At 39.8% G+C, this 20,492-nt stretch overlaps 2 protein-coding genes across 8 annotated transcripts in view; one reads left to right on the forward strand and one right to left on the reverse strand.

The window, feature by feature from the left end:
• Window positions 1-566: 566 nt before the first annotated feature.
• On the reverse strand, window positions 567-11,161 carry LOC139948631 (insulin-induced gene 2 protein-like). 2 transcript variants are annotated; one of them, XM_071946829.1, is made up of 6 exons: window positions 11,026-11,161; window positions 6,131-6,758; window positions 5,431-5,555; window positions 4,022-4,188; window positions 3,414-3,513; window positions 567-2,630 (listed from the first exon to the last, which is right to left on the reverse strand). In XM_071946829.1, exons 2-6 carry the CDS (start codon window positions 6,321-6,323, stop codon window positions 2,601-2,603), a joined length of 615 nt encoding a protein of 204 aa, XP_071802930.1. In that variant the 5' UTR covers window positions 6,324-6,758; window positions 11,026-11,161; the 3' UTR covers window positions 567-2,600. The 2 variants fall into 2 exon arrangements, with proteins under 2 accessions (XP_071802930.1, XP_071802931.1); XM_071946830.1 differs by lacking the exon at window positions 11,026-11,161 and adding an exon at window positions 10,749-10,994.
• A 2,796-nt stretch (window positions 11,162-13,957) lies between these two features.
• The window catches only part of LOC139948602 (tyrosine-protein phosphatase non-receptor type 4-like), a 98,063-nt gene continuing 91,528 nt past the window's right edge, over window positions 13,958-20,492 (forward strand). For all 6 annotated transcript variants that reach the window (XM_071946779.1, XM_071946782.1, XM_071946781.1 and 3 more), the window contains exon 1: window positions 13,958-14,107. The gene's annotated coding sequence lies outside the window, so the exon portion shown is untranslated. The remainder of the gene's footprint in view (window positions 14,108-20,492) is intronic.

The raw sequence follows: 20,492 nt of genomic DNA on the forward strand, positions 1-20,492 counted from the left end.
GTGTCGTAGCCGAGCGGTAAAATGCATCGGATTTGAGCTCTGGAGTTTCTACTTGGCAGAGTATGGGTTCTAGTCCCGGTCTTGACACTTGGAGGGCTCTTAACAATTTTAGTCCCACAGAGAAGTGCTATAAGAACTTGTAAGGTTGTTATTATTAACAATCCTTAGTTAAAAGATGTACATGTGCAGTACTCTTGGTGCAAGGAATTTGTAGTGATAAAGACTACGTGCAATACATTAGGCCTGGGCGACTAGTGAAATTTACTACTCGCCTAGTCGCGCCTCAAATAGTTGTGACTCCCAAGATGCAATGCGCATAATGTTTGCCACAGGCGCAATATAGTAAAATTCACGCTGAATGGATTGAAGGATTGTGTTTTGTAAGTAAATGTGAATAGTCGTGAGCGACACAATTGGTTTCACCAAACAGATAGTTGCAAATATTTCTATAGTAGTTGAAAAAGGGTAGTCGGGACTCGACTAAGCAATCAATAGTTGCACTAGTCGACCAGGCTTAATACATGTACACTAATTACTGCTACAGTGCAACAATTTGCCATATCCAGTTGACCATCACAGCACTGCTTTATTATTAATAACCACTTTCAATATCACGTGTTTTAAAATACACATTATTTGCACAGTCATTTCTGCACAGTACCAGGACAATGTTCACAGTTTCCTTTTATGTTAATATTGTGGTGGAACTATGTCTGGCAAAAATAACAAACACATCACAACTATAAAGGGTTTCTTAAAGACACTGGACACTATTTGTGATTGTCAAAGACTAGTCTTCGCAGTTGGTGTATCTCAACATATGCATAAAATAACAAACCTGTGAAAATTTGAGCTCAATCGGACGTCAAAGTTGCAAGATATTAATGAAAGAAAAAAACACCCTTGTCGCACCATGGTCACACGAAGTTGTGTGCTTTCAGATGCTTGATTTCGAGACCTCAAATTCTAAATCCGAGGTCTCAAAATCAAATTCATGAAAAAATACTTCTTTCTCAAAGACTACAATACTTCAGAGGGAGCCGTTTCTCAAAATGTTTTATACTATCAACAGCATTACTTGTTACCAAGTAAGGTTTTATGCCAATAATTATTTTGAGTAATTACCAATAGTGTCCAGATCTTTAAAGATAATTGTCGCAGTTAAACCCATTTAAGTTTTTACTGGATTTGGATTAGTTTCAATTATAGTACAGGGCAAATTTCCACCAAGCTGCTTATTAATAAGCACAAAAAACAGTAAAGAATTGTTTTACCATAAAAGGTAGGTCAGCCAAACTTCAATTTTTTAAAACAAGTGCATGCAGATCTCGGAAGCACATTTTTGTTTGCATGCACATGCTTTGGCAGTGAATTCACAAGCTCTATAGAAATTTTCCCTTCAGTTAGATCTCAGTTTGAGTTGTTAACCACCAGTTCTTTTCAGAATCAACACTACTCAAAAGAGATATTCACATTTAGTGAGCGCAAACCTCTCTTAGTTTTATCTCGGCAGGCATATTACTAGAAACACAAATGTTTTGAAGGTTTTCACTGGTGTTTGAATGATTAATCGGTCTTAATGCTTTTCACTTATGTATACAAGTGTTTGTACACAATATTTTTCTAGGAAGCTTTTTCCAGACACTCTCGTCGTTCCTCTGTAATAATTCTTCAGGAACTCTGTTCCACATGCAGGTAGCACCGACACCGTTTTTCCCTTCACAATGAAATTGACACTCTTAGTCCACAACACATTTACAAAGTCTCACTGGTACCAATTTTGCGCTTGTCCTTTTGGTAATAATACTCCTTGTCGACAACCAACATTGTTTAATCTTAGCATTCAGCAGGTGATACTTCCAATACTTTCTTACACTGTGCCCCATTCCGAATCCACGGCTTCGGATAAGGCGAGCTAGGCCCCCTCAGTTGTTTTGAACATACGCGTGCTTTGCAGACCAGAGAACGAAGCCTGAAGCAAATCCAAAGCCGAAACCAAATCCGAAGCCATGGATTCAAAAAGGGCCTAAGACAGCTGGCTTTAGTAATTGCAAGAAATCACAGGTCAGAGGTCAAAGTTCACATTTCAAGCTGTGATCAATAACACCTGCTTAATTGTCACCAACACTTTTTACTCTTTAATCAGAGCCTTTCAGCACATCCTTCTTTGAGAGAAACCTAGCTCTCTGAGCTTCATCCTCGTTATTGTTGAACAGGGCAATAATATCTTACTAATTAAGTTTAATGTTTGAAGTTTTTGTTGATGTCGCATATATGTCCATGGCATCGTGGCAAACCGTTCCTTGGTTTATTGTTCGCTGATGCAAACACTTCCAAAAAAGTACAACATCGTCACAATTCACTTTGAAACCTAGCTCTCCGAGCTTCAGCCATTGTTGAGCAGAAGATAATAATTTACTAATTAAGTTTGTTGTTTGAAGTTTGTGTTGATGTCACATCAATGGCATCAAAGCAACCGTTCCTTGGTTTATTGTTCGCTGATGCAACACTTCCAAAAAATAACAACATCGACACAGTTCACTTCCTCTTTTGCATTGTTTGAACTTGCATTGTGGCAAACCGTTGGACAACCTGAGACTTCACATCTTGTGTTCCTTTTGCATTTCATACTGCACAAAGATATGGGAATAGAAGGAACAGTAAATGCAATGTATGGTGTGGGTTTTTGGGGTTTTTTTTTTTCTTCGAAATTGGGCCTTTTGTAGAAAGCAAACATCTGTTCAAAGTTAAGCTTTGCAAAAACCTTTTAATTTGCGTTAAGCCCGGTTCACATGTCCTGTGAATGGGAAATTAATTTTTTCACAAGCAAATGTTTCACAGGATGCGAATTATTCATTATGGGCTTTAGTTAAAATTTTAAAGGAACACGTTGCCTTGGATCGGTCGAGTTGGTCTATAAAAAGCGTTTGTAACCATTTTTTATAAAATGCATATGGTTAGAAAGATGTTTTAAAAGTAGAATATAATGATCCACACGTTTGACTCGAAATTGCGAGGTTTGCCTTTTACTGTGCGAACCAACACGGTCGGCCATTTATGGGAGTCAAAATATTGACTCCCATAAATGGCGGTCGACGAGGTAAAAGGACAGCCGTGCAATTTCGATGTTTGTGTGGATCATTGTATTCTACTTTTACAACATCTCTTTACCCATGTGCATTTCATAACAAACGGTTACACACGCTTTTCAAAGACCAACTCGACCGATCCAAGGCAATGTGTTTCTTTAAGCTTTGCAAAAACCTTTTAATTTGCATTAAGCCCGGTTCACATTTCCTGTGAGTGCGAAATGAATTTGTTCGCAGCGAATGGTTCACAGGATGCGAATTATTCATTGTGGCCTTTAGTTAAAATTTTAAAGCACCCCACTGAAACCAGACCTAAAATCTTACCACAGCAAGTTGACGTCCAATGTTGCCCATTGTGACACCGCCGGAGAAGAACACGCATGGTATCCAGGAGCGCACGTACAAAAAGTCTGGTTCCGTGTAACTGGGGAAGAAAGAAAATATGATAACCAATGGAGACATTGACAAAATCACTGGGACCAGACTACAGGTAAGGTGGCAGACTACTGGGCACAATTTCATGGCTCTGCACGGCAAGCGCCGAATTTCTACGCTAGCTTTGTAAGCGTGGAATGCCTAGTAATATGGAGTACGCATGCGCAAAAGCCAAAATTCCTCGCTCAACCGTGAAATACACTTTTTGTAAGCGGAATTCGCTGCTTCCATAAGCGTCTTTTCTTTTCTTACGGCAAGCAGAGCAATCAAATTAGGGCCTGTACTTTACTTAAGACATGTACATGCATGGGCATTCGAGTTGGCCCAGTGGTTTTGTCATAGTCTGTGGGCCCTGGTTCGAATCCCCATTTGTCTGTGATTTTTTTCAAAGAACTTGGGGGAAAGTACCGAGTATGTAATGCCAACACACATCGGTGTATATGGGTCAAACCAAAATTAATATTCTACTATTATATATATTGTTATTTTTAACTCACCTATAAAACCCTTTGTAAACCAGGAGCTGTGTAACCAATGTAGCCAGAAAGGAGACGATCAGAGCCAGACCGAACCCTGTCCTTGACCGATCAAAGAGCCACCACAGACCGATGGACATCGCCGCTAGCGTCAACGAAAACTGCAGATTGTTGGCAAAATCGATTTTCTGCAGAAATATCAACTCATGTCAAGGAATTTAAATACAAGTACTGGTAAATACATTTAAAAAGCTAAAATAATTTTTGTTTCCTGAGACGAAAATTATTTTTGTGACTTGTTTTACTAGTTTTATTTCAAAAACTCAGCACTTCAGCAAGTAATATTTTAAGGGAAACTTCCGACTACTATTATCTTTAAGCCGTTTAAGTTTCTGTGGACATAGTGTTTTGTGTTACAAAAATTACCCAAACCCTTTAATACGCATGAAAATATTGAAATATTCCACTTGATACGCACTCTCCTACAAGGCACCTTGCAAATGTAAAATGCCACTAGGTATGGGTTGCTCCATTAAAGACACTGGACACATTTGGTACTTGTCAAAGACCAGTCTTCTCACTTGGTGTATCTCAACATATACACAAAATAACAAACCTGTGAAAATTTGAGCTCAATTGGTCGTCGGAGTAACGAAGAAAAAACGTTGTCGCGCGGCACTGTGTGCTTTCAGATGGTTGATTTCGAGACCTCAAATTCTAAATCGGAGGTCTCGAAATCAAATTCATGGAAAATTGGTTCTTTCTCGAAAACTATGTCACTTCAGAGGGAGCCGTTTCTCACCATTACTCTTTACTAAGTGAGGTTTTATGCTAATAATTATTTTTCAGTAGTTACCAATAGTGTCCACTGCCTTTAATGCCCAACCTTTCATTCAAACACTTCCCGTACCTCCTTACTCCAATCCTCTATAGCAGAGCTGCCATTGTGTGCATCTTGCAATCAGGGAGATATTTAGAATGACATTCCACATAATAGGGAAAAGGTCACCACCATCAGGGGAGATTGTCCAATTTGAAAGATTGGTTTATTTTCAGGGAACATTCTGCAGAATTAGGGAGAGTTTGCAGCTCTGCTATAGGCCTCTGCCGACCACAAATCCCCACATGCCTCCCTCAACGATACCCCTTTAACACCACCACCTTCCAGTAGAACTCACCCCCCCCCCCCCAACACACACACAAGCACATTCTAATTTGATGATATAAAAATGGATACAGCAGAGGCATGGTTAATCCCCACAAAGACTGCTAGACATTGCATCATGTTGGACCACTCCACCTTGTAGCAGGGGAATTTTAGCCCTTTACAACACCTCTCTCAAAAAGCAGTCCATCCCCACCCTCACCCCCCCCCCCCCAACACACCCACACATATAAGCACTTTCTACTTTTTATAGAAAAATGGATACAGCAGAGGCGTGGTTAATCCCCACAAAGACTGCTAGACATCGCATCACGTTAGACCACTCCACTTTGTAGCAGGGGAACTTCCCTAGACGTCTGTCGATACAGGGGTAAAGTAGACCAACAATGACTGAAAGAGAAATATACAAACAAATAATGATAACTTCTGAGAGACTTTCATACGAGCCTGAAACATCTGGCATTACTCTTTGAGACCTGTGACATATTCTACAATGCACCAGCTAACCTTTCAGTTGTTATCGCAGTTCAATTTAGCACTCTGCCCTAATGATGTCACTTTTTGTTTTCCCTTCGGGTTTTTTCTTTCCACCTCTATAACTGAAAATTTCTTCTCAATCCGGTTATTGGTGCCAATTATGCAGTTGGATGTGTCATATTGTACATCAATACCAAAATAAATCTTTATCACCAAGAGATAAAGAGAGACCAAATGTAAACAAAAGTGTTCCAAGCCTGATACTTCAGGATGCTCTCCGGTCATTGCCTTGGTGCCCTTGAAATGCTCTGTAGAATTTACAATTCCCTCACAGGGTGCCCTTTACAAAGGAGAACATGCCTTGCCTTTGTGCCCTTGCCCTCTGAAAAAAGAAGCTTACTACAGGCCTGATGTTCTGACCGAAAATTTGATAAATTGAGATTTGTCCAAAGTACGATTGTAAAACCTTCTCAGCATGTTTAACTTACCAGCAGCAGCACCGCATACCGGCGGAACCCACCAGTCAGATTTCATAAGACTCCCAATGACTTCGACGGGGAATAGTGTTACGTTACGTTGGATCTGTAGCAGGTGTAGAATAAGCGCCAGACACACCCCGATGAGGTACAGAACCACCGACCGCCGAACTGTGCTGATTATTCCGGACATCTTTGCGAACATGGCTGGCAGTATTTCTCGGTTTAAAAGTAATTGTCGCGGGAAAACAAACTGCTTGAAAAATACTAGAAAATTGGTAACTCTTCTTCGTTTGGTAATTTCAATGAGTAGATGTCACCAAGCTATTGATGGCCTGACGATTTCGACAGTCACTAAGCTCAAAGCACCCCGAAAATTGGCTTCAATCAGCACTTCCTTTTGACAAAACAAAAATCATAGACATTTTGTCGCACAATTATGATTCTCACTTGGCCACAGTGACGCCATTTTTACTTGTTAGTTCAAGACAGTGACTCATTCACAGAATTGTTCTTGTGTTTTTGCCACTCAACAACCTCTCAACTGTTGATACACTTGTCACAAATGCTGGTGCTTGGTAAATTGGCATAAACTCCTCTTTGCTGAAGGTACATGTACACAGGCCTCTTGAATTCAAATCTGCAAAAAAAAATAATATATTTAAAAAAACATTCATTTATAAATGCGTCAATTATAATGTCCATTTCACAATGCAAAGATAAAATGTACACTAAGCTGTACATGTATTGATTTTATGGGCGGGAAACATATGGCCAAAGAACGACTGTTTGTATTAATGAAATCACACGTTTTTGCAAGGAATACCGAAAAAACTTGATCTACAGCACTGTTGAGATACATTTGTATCATGTGTACATGCTTCGCGGGGGTTTGTTTCTCACTCGTGGTATTGTACACTCCTGAGTTAGCATTAAACCAATTATCACTCCATGCATTGGCAAACTTGTTATTACTGTCACTCAGTTATTCTAGCCCAATACATGCTGATGTTATTTAAGGTAACTTAATGTATAATGTAAACTTTACAGTATGTACGTTTTACATGCATAACAAGGACACAGTACAAGTGTCTTGCTTTATGGACATGAGTGTCACGACCAGGACGCGAACCCACACTCGTGTGTACATGCCTGTCGCATAACACCAAGGCTGTACAGCACAAGTGCATGGACACACATATGACATTCAAGCATTATATGTGCATATATGTACAATACATAACGTGAGATCATGAACCCATCTGGGCCCAATTTCATGGCTCTGCTTACCACCGAATTCTGCGCGTTTCCCCGCTTACGTGCAAGCGCCGAATTTCTGCGCTAGCCTTGTAAGCGTAGAATGCCTAGTAACGTGAAGTACAGACGCGCAGAAGCCCAAATTCGCCGCTAACCCGTGAAATAAGCACAGAATTCCCTGCTTCCATAAGCGCCGATTCTGTGCTTACGGTAAGCAGAACCATAAAATTGGGCCCTGTAAGAGAGCAAACGAAACACTGACCAAGCCAGCCTGATTACATACAGTTTCCAACTTCAGTCCAACATCATCATTTCCCTTTACGGTATTATTAGTGACCCCAAATCATAACAAACTAAAGGTCACCCAAAATTTGCATATGTAGCAAAGAGCACATACACCGAATCCACACATATGGCTGCATGCCATGAACACACTTGTGCACAAAACCCTGCCATCACAAATTATCAAAAACATGGCCCCTTGCCAAGATTCATCACAATTCATGATTTTGTTTACCTGGTTTTTAGCAGGGAATTCTGTGCTTACTCCAAGCATATTTCACATGTTAGCGACAAATGTTGACTTGTGCACATGCGTACTCCACGTAACTGGGCATTCTACGCTAACACAACTAGCGCAGAATCTGCCACTTGCACGTAAGCGGAGAATGGTGATTGAAGCACAGAATTCGGCGGGAAGCAGAGCCATAAAATTGGGCCCAGACTGCACACAAATCTAACTCCCAAAAGGGGCACAGCATTTGATTTTTTGCTATTCAGTATTCAAACTCAGTCACAAACCAGATGTTTAAGTCTGATTTCGCTGACTCCTCACTTTTCCTACATGTACACGTTTGTGTACAATTAAGAGGGTTGTGAGTTCGTATCCGGCTAAGCTAACCCCTGATTTTACAAATGACTAGAATAAGTTACTGAATCCCAATTTATGGACTTGTGCAATTCATAATCATCGTAGATCCCCTTATGGGAGCTTTGCCAATTAAATTCCATTCCCTAGAGGGAAAGATCATCTAATCAAAACAAACAAACAAGTTACATCCTCAACACTTTTACGCATGTGTACAAATATTTTTGTCTAAAGATGAGATCTAAAGATGGGATCAGGATTGCGATGTTGTTTCTGTTCAAAGTTCACTATTTATCATTTCCAAAATCAAACACTTGTATGCTACATGTAGATGATATAAGGTATTTTTCCATTGTTTACATCTCATTTGCACAGTAGAAAATGTGAGCATGCAGGCCTGGTATATGTAGAACACAACTCGTCTTTGACAGGGCAAAAGGCCAATTTCATTTGGCAAAGTGGGGCAATTAAATTAGAAACTCTTGAAGGGGCGCCAAGTCTAAGGCACTGAAGGAATTAATTCCAGACCTGATGCAGGCCTGGAAATTCATCTTCGAGAGGGCAAGGCCATTTTCATTTTGCAAAGGGCACTTCCATTTGAAAATCTTTAAGTCGAAGGAAAAATTGTGTATGGGCACCACGGTCAAGACCAGGGCAACAGAGGCTGTGGCCTTCGTGTTATTCCAGGCCTGCTGATGTAACATGTATGCATATTTCCAAGAAATAATTAGTTTCTCTTACTGGCACATCCAGCCGCCTAGCATTCCGACAGTCACCCTTTGCAGACTTGTTTTGTTCTCCTAGCTATAGCCCAAATACGCATTCTGACAAGAAATTATCAATGCTTAAAGGATTTTTATTGAATGTTTTTTGCAGGTTTTGCAACATTCCATTGAACTTTTTTCAATGACCAGTTTCGTTTCTTGTGAACTTTTACAGTGACATCGATTAAGGGAGTGAATGGACAAACACAAAGATTAAAGATAGTGTTCGACCAAACAGATCATGAATTGACTTCATGCAAAATGTAATCAATAATTATCCATTTAAAACAAATAAACTTTGAAGTTCGCACTGGACAACCAGATAATTGGTAAACACTGGGAAAATAGCCACACAGTCCTGAATTAGGTTTTTATCTCCTTGAGTATTTTCCGCAATAGTTGGGTGCAAGAAAATCTAACCTTTTGACCGTGGTGGCACAAACTTTGCTGGGATGTAGAACAGGCCTAGACGACTAGTGCGACTAGTGTTTTTCAACTACTCAGTTAATCGTGCAGCCAAGACTACTAAAAAAATAGTCCTGACTACCTGTTTGGTGAATCAATTGTGTCGTTCACAACTATTCACTACAACATAATTTACTTACAAAACTGCCTGACTGCGGCACACATTATGCAGGCATGTATGTGTGGAATGTGCATAATGATCCCTATTATCATTACATGTAGTGCCAGATACGTTTTGCGACAAGTAAAACTAAACAAAAATGGCAGTCGAATACCTGTCTAAGGAATGCCACAAAAACATCCTGAAAAATAAGGATGGACAACATTGTTACTGTGTTAGAATTGTGGCCTATGTTTCGTAATTTTTGCATTTTGGGGGGCATATTTTTATGAAACTAGGGTAGGTAGGACAAAAAAACAATAGCAATTTATTGAACGCATCGCAACCGGTGGGGTTAGCTAGGTAGCAGTTACTCCAAGAAATATGAGGTTTGTTCCGCATCGTTTGTGGAGACGATAGCGGAATGAACCTCATCATAGTTCTACTTCTAGGACTCGAAGTAGGTAGCAGATGTCAAAAATAGAGTTTTAAAACTCCTTTAAATAAAGTGCAGTTCCCCAGTTAATGGGTCCTTGCTGGGGATGGTCTAACTGACTCTAAAGTCAAGGAATGTAATTAAACAAAAATAGTTATGGTCAACAACCTTCACTCGTCGACTCGGCATGCTCTGTCTGGTCAGCTTGCCTGATTTGGTAAGTCAGTAACGACTTCCCTTGTATATTGTAGTTGTATACAGTACTTGTACTTTAGGTAGTTGCCGGAGGGTTACGAGTTCGTTTCGAGCGGAAACGGTTGATCTGGTCCAACACGTACAATTTCGACAGCTAGCATGCAGAGCAAAAATATGCTGTATGCAAAATGTGTCAATTGCTACTAAATAATAAACGTCATCATTTGCTACTCAATATGGAGATTCAGTGTGCACAACATTTGTTTACGATTTCATCTGGACAGCACTTTTGCATAACAAAATATTTTGATTGACTAAACAGTTTAGTCAATCAAAATATTTTGTTATGCAAAAGTGCTGTCCAGATGAAATCGTTCCAGTAATCAGTAATATCATCAGATCACACACTACGTCATGTACGTCGCTACATGTCCTATCTGCTGGGATCATGTGCTGACCGTCCTTCGTTCTCATTCATTCGTTCAACATGTTCACTGCATGCTGAACGAGTTATATTTTATAATATTGATAATCAAACTGCCTACCTGACAATGTGAATAGAATCAGTTTCTGGTCAACGGCTAATCAACACAAAGTTAAAATATAGTTGTTCATGAACGGTTTTCATTCGATGTATTTATACGCACTTTGGCGACCTGGAACGCAGCGTAACGTGGTGTTTTCAATCGTAAACAACACACGACGTATAAACTCACACTGCAACAGCAGATCGGTCTCGTGATGTCGATCGTTCAGAAAAAGGTTGCTAAAATATCAATTTTTACACTGAAATAATCAGATGTTGCCGTGTGTCTTACATACCACGTTTTCAGCTTCCTGTGATCCAGACTTCGCACCGATCAATTGCACTCGACAAAAAGCAAAATGTTGACTTTGAGTGCTTCTCTATTGATAAAATGACACACATACACTTCATTCTCAAAATGCATTCTGTGACTTTCAGAGGTACACACAACCTTGTAGAGGTCAAATCAATCAGGTCATAATCAAACTGCGCATGCGTAGATTATGAGGCCACGACTTTCTGCCAATCGTTCGAGATAGAATTGTATCATGTGATCACGCCACGTAACTCTCACGATAGTCGAATGACCTAGGCCTGCCTATGTTTATGTTTATGAATGAGTTTACCTTGTCACGTGTGTGTGTGTATTTTGCAAGCATGCAGTTTATAAACTTTGTATGGCCATGAATGGACACGCAAAATACCACAAAACTAAATGCCATGCCTGCGATCCTGTTTTTGGTTGGGTTTTTTTCAACACCACGATTTGCTAAGCAACAGTTTTTATGTGCTAAGCCAGTTGTTGTGATTCCATGTTTTGTCAACTTTTCACTGCGCAAAATGGAGGCACAATGACTGGTTTAGCACTGACATGTTTATCTTGCTTTATAGCAAAAACTGTTAGGCAGCAAAAAATACGGTATAGTTGCCGTTGCATGCTGCGGCTGATACCCGGTAATTTTCTTGCTTAGCCAAGAAATTTTCAGAACACTAACGCTGTTTTTTTCTCCCATGATTATTTTTTTCTTTTGTTAGGTCAGGAGAGAGCCATGACGCACAAGTTACGCAACAGTTTTGTCTAATGTCGAGTTCGATGTGGATCATTATGCACTGTGTGTTATATCTATTTTTTATAGGAACAAGTTATCTCTTCAATAATAATTAAAAAAACATATTTCTCAGGTATGTATTTGTGACAAAAACCTACAAAAAGTTCACTGATTTACACCGCTTGATTAAATAACCAAGTGTGGCACTGCTCGCTAGATTTGCATGCAGTGCCCAATTTTATAGAGCTGCTAAGCAAACAATATATTGCTTAGCACATTTCTGCTGCTTAGCAGAAGTGAGCAGGAAACAAAAAGTCACAAATTGTACATCTGGCATTGACTGGTAGCTTTTGGTAAGTATGTGGGAGAGCTCTATGAAATTTGGCCCAGGCTGCATGCATGGTTTGTGGGTAGCCTGTGGGTGCTCTTATTTTGACTTGCAAACATCTTCTTGTTTGAAAGTAGTTATTTTTCTCCCCATCAGTCAAGCAATTATTACAAGCCTGTCAGTTAAAATTAATTTAGTGTAATGATTATGAACAATGATTGGTTAATTATATAACAAGTTTCCCTTTAAAGGACAATAATTCGTAAAATAATGGAGGTTAACATTATTTATACATGGATAGTAAGTCTGAGATCTGGGATGGGGGTGTTTATCTGATAACCCACAAGAGGGCGCTGTTTCAGTCAATGCAGGGCCCACTTTAAGCCTGTATGCAACTTGCAAAGCACAGACACATTATTGCTTAGCAGAAATTGGCTACCAGCCAACAAAATTCCTTAAAGCTTACATTGCAGTGACTGGTGCCCCACCCATTATTTGCTTAGCAGATTTTGCTAAGCGGTATTTTCTAATTGGACCCAAAGCGCTATTGTTGTGTGTGTATGCAAGCGGGTCTGGCAATGCTTTACATGTATCAGTTCTCCCGCCTGATAGATGTATGGATTTATTAGTAATAATACAATAACGTGGAATAAAACAATTCATATTATGTCTCTCATTTGCATTCCTTTATTCAGTCCCTACTCAATTCTATGAAATTGTCTTTGTTTTTGCTTCTCACTGCGGGGGGGGGGGGGGGGGGGTGGGGGTGGGGGGGGGTGGGGGGGTGGTGAGGGGGTCGGACAAACATTGGATGTGATGCTCCCAGGCCATGCGGATCTTGACACTGAGGCTACCGTCACATGGTCCACCGGAGATGTCCCCCAGTAGCAGAGTACATGGGCTGAAGGAAGATGGTTCGAAAGAGGGCGAGGCACCATAGAAGTAGTTTGTGCACCGGGGGGGGGGATCTCCGGGGAAAGAATATCCTGCCACACACCGGCGTTCTGAAAAATAATAGAATAATAGTTTGAAACTTAGCCTTTTTCCATCTGAATTTAATTTGTCAAACTAATGTATGTGCATATTTGTGTTTAAGTGATTGTTATCTGCATAACCCCAGGAGAGAAAATAACTTCAAGAAGTTGTTTTAACTGGTTTAAATGCAAACAGCACGTATCCATTTAGTTGAGTCTGTGCACACCTGATGCTGATGCGCACAGTGTACTTTCCCACAATAAAGTAACTTAAACTTTTTCACAACCCGCGTTTCTTTTGAAAACCCTTCAAGAGAAAGAGGCTGCGCCAAATAGACCCTAGCATAACGAATCCACTTGAGCGCATTCCATCAATTGTTAAAAAGTGGTATTTTAATTGAGATCAGTTGAGGTTCTTGGAAGATTTGTGGCGCTGGCGAAGTCTTCACAACACCGTTTAATGCAAATGATACCGACCGACTGACGTTCCGCAAATTAAGTAGGGCGCCCTCAATTTAATTGCTTTTAACAGGGTCGTGCTCTACTCAAACTAGAAGTTTTCTCTGTTTGTTTCATTTTGCTAACACTACAACGTTTAGAAATTACGACAATAAAAATGCAAATTTTCTTCAACAAATTTACAGCTTTCGGCAAGGTAACAAAATACAACACCCCAATTGAATTCCCAAAATATTTGCGTCCCCGAATTCTGAAATAAAAACCGCACAAAATAATCATCTTCGCTGGTTCACAGCTCCACGTCTAAACAGTGAAGATAGTACTGTTGGAGACCAGCGAATGCAAACCCACTCGGCCCATGCAACTCACTATCAGCCATCAAATAATCACACACAGTTTTCAATGCGCATCAGACAGCTTGCAATGCGCTGGAATAGTTTACGGACTTGTGGACCGTCCAGCCAACTTACGAAGGGATTTATATTATTCGTGTCTGGATTTTGTTCTTCAGAGTCTTCTCTAGATAAGTTGGATATACATATCTTTCGGACTAAAAGCTCAAAGACAGGTACGTATTCACTCACTTGTGTGTTTTGTTATGTGAGGTTTTGCCATGTCAAGTTCGCGAAACTGTATTGCCTGCATTTGCCATTCATTTTGTGCACAGACTATCAGCTATGTAGTATGTTGCACGCAGACAACAGTTAATTTCGCTCAACCTGTATTCTGACTTGTTGCACAAGAAGTACAGTGGCCCAACCACGAATGTCATGATAACTGCTTTGGGGATGTTTAACAAAACTTGTTCCGGATTATTTACACTGTCAATCTCCCAAGATATGTAAAAATTTCTGAAACAAAACAGTGAAATCATGTCAAGTTTGTGGTTTGTTTACCAAACTTGCCAATCACTTCAGTCACGTCAGCCAATGACATGAATGAAGGTCGTATAATTAGAAATAAACAGACATGCCAAAAAGTACATGGTTCAAAAAGAGTTTGTGATGGTTGCACACACACTGGCAAAGGGATCAGCAAGCATATACATCTTTCTCTAAGTCTAAACTAATAAGGTTTGATCATTATGAATGATAACAATTTTCATATTTAATTAATATTATTATTAATAATAAATAAACTTTATCTCCTAAATTGAATTACTCTTTGTCTGGCAACTATCTTACTCTATTATGCTTGTTGTAATCAACAAAGTTTATACTTTTAATAAGGTAACTTAGTTTCGCTTTTATAAGTTTTTATGGCATTGTCCTTGTTTCCATCCAAAACCAAGCCAGGAATTTAGTTCCTTATCGAAAGTTTAATGTTTTATTGTTAGTTTCTAATCTTGTTACCGCCGGAAAGGAATTTGTAAATATGACAACAATTTAACAATTTAAAACAGTATGCAAAAGGTGATTGATAAATATTATTATATCAGTCATGTGTTTATTTTCCAGCAAATGTGTCTGGTATAGTTTCTAACAGAAACTGTAATATTAAATCAATGTATTCTGACTTTTTTCATAACAAAAGTTGTGAAAGTAGATTCATTATAATGTAATGACTAGCAGGCACATTGCAAAGCCAGCCATATTGGATTGGAGCCTACATATGTAGCCTCAAGTTGCATTTTCATTGGCCCATTTCAAAACCACGGCTTCAATTCCAGATTCGGCTCAGGCTAGCTTGGCCCCGTGGTTGTTTTGACAATTGCGCGTGCTTTGCGTACGTGCTCCGGTTTCAGACGAGAGAACGGAGCCTGAAGCTGAATCCAAAGCTGAAGCCGTGGATTCGAAAACGGGCCTAGAGTCCGAGGTGAACTTATGTAGAGCATGCAAGGGTCAAACAGTTTAAATTTTCCCTCATCAATTTTCAGCAAGCCAGTGGTACAAACATTTCATTTTAAGTTAAATCAATCTTAGTCTCCAATTTAAACCAATAACCAAACAGAGGCTTGAAGGAAATAGTCTGACTCCATTATGGTGTCAAAATAAGCACACATGATTGTCAATGTCAGTAGCATACAATACAAGGAACATGACATGGTGGCAGCATGATTAATAGTTTATTTAGCCCTCAAGACACCCAAGACACCCTGCCAATAAAAGGTTCAGTGTTCACCTTAATGGCACTTGGTGTTGACAAACAGTTCCCTATTCAACCTTGCACATGGACTTGGGGGCTGGGCTCACCAGTTGAACTCTATTACTCTAGCTAAGTACAACAGGACCCTGTGTCTACCTGGTCTAGGAGCACAGTAAACCCACTTCACTCCTAGACCCTCCCTGCTTCAATACTCCCAGGGTTGGTACAGACCACACATTGAGTGCCCATGACCCCTCAGGGTATTGCCAGTCAGTGTCATGTCACACTCCCTACTTCCGTTTGTTTGGAATACAATTTCGGGTGTAAAAGGAAGATCATTTTTAAACGTGAACTCATACCACGTGAAATGCATTATTATAATTTGAATGAATGTTTACCTTGTAGAAATCAACATTCAAAAATAGTTTCAGCCGAGGATTTGTAACAAACATGTATTAAGATTCTCCTCATAATGTTTTAAAAACTGGGGGTCATTCTGGACCCACGTTCTAGAAGTTTGGCCAAAGCACGCTAAAAGTTGAATTTAATAAGCTTGGAATGTGTGTGTCTTAATCTTTATCTTAAATTGTTTTAAAAGATGTGCAATCTTGGGGATTTTAAATGGTCTTATATAGAACTTGTGTATCGGCTGCAATTCCCACGAAACGACCGGCAGTTTGCACATTGGCCCGAACGCTAAGCTTGTGACCAGGGAGAACCTGGATCTGCCCCTCATAAAAATACCGCGACAATGACGTATGAACGTGACTGAAATGTCTTAAAAACCCATACTTCCTGTTATTGGATCGTGTTCTTGATAAAAGGACCCTGTGATTCATTTCCCCTCGTTGTGTGTACCCCTCTTCCCCCCTCCCATGATTCCTTCTCACCAGGATTTGACTTGATGATGATTCATCAAAAGCTGCTCGGTCTACAAAAGGAAGGTATACATAGGCCTACAGCGGAACACTTGGGTTTTTATTTTGAAACACTACATTTTGACGATTAAGTTAATTCGTTCAAATAGTATAGCCTATTGTGTGTACACCAGCAGGCCAGGGCCCAATTTCATAGAGCTGCTTAGAAGCACAAAAATTTGCTTAGCATGAAATTTCTTCCTTGATAAACAACAGGTTTACCAACCAAATTTCCATATGATTTTCAGGATAAGCAAACAAAAGCTGAATACCAGTTAACAAGCACTATGCAAAAAATGGAAATTTGGCTGGTAATCCTGTTTTTACCAGGGAAGAAATTTCATGCTTAGCAAATTTTTGTGCTTAGCAGCTCTATGAAATTGGGCCCTGGTGTTTCATGGAGGCAACGAAGGTGATTGCCCTCGCTGCCCCTTCTTGCCTCGGTGCCCTTGAAATGCTCCAGCAGAAATTTACAATTTCCTCATATAAGGTGCCCTTTTCCAAGGAGAAAATGCCTTGGTGCCCTTGCCCTTTCAAAAACGAAGCATACAGGTCTGCACCATGCCTGGATTTACTGTCCATGGAGGCCATGACTCTGTTGCCCCTGGTGTTGGTCTTGGTACCCCTTTTAAAGTTTCCCACAGACTTTTGAGATTTTCCTAGATGCAAGTGACCTTCTAAGGGAAGAGGCTTTGTAAAACGAAAATGGCTTTGCCCTCTCAAACAAAGATGAAATCGTCATTGCCTCCATGCCCTTTGAAATGTTCCAGTACAAACTTTGATTTCCTTCATGAAGTCCTCTGCTTCACGTTGCTGCCTTGCCCTTTTTAAAGTAAACATGTATCATGCCTGCATTTATCAGTACAGGAAGAGCACACTCCTCATAAACCTTTTTGAAAATACCCATTGCGCAAATGCTAATGAATGGCAGACCAGCATGCACCTCATTCCAAGCCTGACGTGAGCATACCGATTGTTCGCGATTTATAAGGTCTAAGCTCATGTGACATGATACGAGTAGGAAACAATTTTCTTTAATTTTATTAATGTAATGTCAAGTAATGTAATTATGTTTTTTTTTAAATGTTCACATTCTACATGGTACGGTTACTAATTGTAGGGAACAAAATTAAACGATTGTGTTTTGTTTTGTTTTAAAACCCCTCACATACAGTGCATGATTGTAGGTGGTCCAACCTACCTGTAAAAAGTGTGCAACTATGGTATGAATATTTTATTTGTATACTTTAAGGGGTAAGGAGCAGATAGGTTTACAATCAATACTTGCTTTCCATCTCACTTTTCACCATCTCGTTTACCCAACCTCAATGTTGTAGATGAACCCTTTCCCCTAGGACACACAGCCTCCTGACGCAAAGTGTTGCACCCCGTCGTTGCTCATTTACCCCTGTTGCTCCGGTTTCCCCCTCTACATCTCCCCCCCCCCCCCCCCCCCGTACAGTAATTAGCCGCCCCAAGCTCCAAACTTAGACCCTCCTGTTTTGTGTGAATGCTGTTTTTTTTCTTCTCCGCATCGTTTTCTCCCCATTGGGCATGTGAGTCTTGCATTGGCTTGGAGATGGTAGACTAATTTAATCTCAATCGTGGATGTTTTCCGAGGCCGCCGAGTTTTATCGTCCATGATTTCCGAGAGAGGGACAGAGTGGAGGGAAGGGGGGGGGGGGATACAGGAAGTAAGCTTTGAAGGGACGCTGTAATTGCGTTTGATGAGCAGACGACTTGGCATTTGAATTGCTGTGCCATGCATGAACTGAATTTAGATCATCGGGTTAATATCGCTCCATGATGTTATACAAAAAAATGAATCGGCAATAGCAAATTATGCCAATTATGTATGTCTACTCACTGGGCTGTCTTGTGCTCTGAATTCTTAACCAAGAAAATTTAATTTTACTCGTAGCACAAGTCACAGTTTTTATTTTAATGGGGAAATAATGTAATGAAAATGACATGGTTTAAATACCAAAACCATCAAGCTCATTTTAAGGACACTTGTGTTGATACCATGTAGTTTGTAGATTCAGGCGGCTACATGTTGGCCTGATAATTCACAGAGGCAACAAAGGCGATTGCCGCGGTGTCCCCTGCCCTGGTCATTGCCTTGGTGCGCTTGAAAAACTCCAATAGAAATTTGAGAAAATGCCTTTGTGCTTACCCTTTAAAAAACAAAGTCTTAAGGCCGCAGCCTGAGATTGATTTACACATTACACATTAATGTGCACTATTGGTATAGATTCATGATGTACATGATGTAGGCTTACAGTACATCATTGTTCATTGTTATACCTCGGTAACAAACCAAGGGGGCAAATGGCACCCTTAGCTTCGCCTCGGGTGTCATTTCCCCCTCGGGGTGTACAAAACGCCACTGGACCCCGTCACAGCGTGAAACAATTGCATAGTGTACTCTGTAGGCCTACATTAATAGCCATCAGCATAAATTATAACACATAATGTATTCAAGATCTTTGTCACATTGTAAACATAAACTGGTACACATTATACAGCGAATTGAACATGGCATGCACGTTGATGAATCCATGCGACATCAAACGACTGACTTTCATTGTTAATAGTTATACCATGCAACATTAATGTGCATGCGTGCGATGGTTTGCAATGTACCCTCATCATGTTCTCCTTCTTCTTTTCCATTTTAGCCCTAACTGTAATTTTTAACTGTTACATTTGTATGGAGCTGTCCAATCTTTTGTAGTTTGCTTACAAATAGAATCTAGGATGAAAAAAAACCCACATTTTTAATTGAAATTTGAATTGATGATACAGTACTGTTTCATGTATTCATGCACGTGTACATAGAGTACAGATGTACACATACATGTAACATCGTGACAAGTTCACATTTTGATTACAAAAATTTGCTAAAAATCACCTTAAATAATTCAGAAGACTTTAGGGTAGGGCAGGCGTGATACTTCACGTTGACAACAAAGGCAATTGCCTCCATGCCTGCTGGTCATTGCCTTGGTGCCCTTGAAATGCTCCGGTAGAAATTTACAATTTCCTCATATAGTCATAGGGTGCCATTTACCAAGGAGAAAATGTCTTGGTTCCCTTGCCCTTTCAAAAACGAAGCACACAGCCCTGCTTCTAAAAATTGTCGATTCATCTTCTAAATCATATTAGCTCTGAGCTAGACATGAAACTCAAAGTGGAACAATCCATTGGGGATGTCAATATCTCCCTGTCACAAATTAGTAATTCAAAACTAAGTGTTAAAGGGACACGTTGCCTCGGATCGGGCGAATTGGTGTATGAAAGTTTGAGACTGTTTGTTATAAAATGCATAAATTGTTAGAAAGATATTGCACCAATATGCCTCGAAATAGCCAGGTTTTCCTTTTATATCGTGAGCTAACCAGTGTTTTTGCAGAGTCAAATTTTTGACTCCACAAAATGGCTGATCTTGACAAAACTCGCCCGACGAAAGGCAACGTGTCCCTTTAAGGTTGTTCCTGATGCTGCTGTTCTGAGAATTTTTAAACAATAGTCATGCAAGCTGGATGGAAATAACACACCTGCAAGTGACCTTTGTGCACTATAAATTTTACTTTTAAGTTGAAATCTACTGCACAAATAGGCTACATACTGTGTATATATTTTTTTAGGTTTATGCATTGTGTATCGCCAAAATCCGCATCAAAAGATGCAAAAAGTAAAACCAGCAGGCAATAAACACTGAAATATACAAACAAACTGTAAGCATTTAGACATGAATTACAAGAACCTAGTAGAAGTAACATCATGTAGGCCTACAATGTACTATGTACATAAATAATAGAAAATGTAGGGTGTCACATCTTGCTGTCAACTGAATACAAATTACTGAATTAAAAATGAATAGTATAGGCCTTAGATGTAGAGACATGTAGCTGTTTAAAATTAAATGTTTCACAAAGTAAATTGAAT

Source organism: Asterias amurensis, chromosome 16 (genome assembly GCF_032118995.1).
Source record: "Asterias amurensis chromosome 16, ASM3211899v1".
Taxonomy (NCBI): domain Eukaryota; kingdom Metazoa; phylum Echinodermata; class Asteroidea; order Forcipulatida; family Asteriidae; genus Asterias; species Asterias amurensis.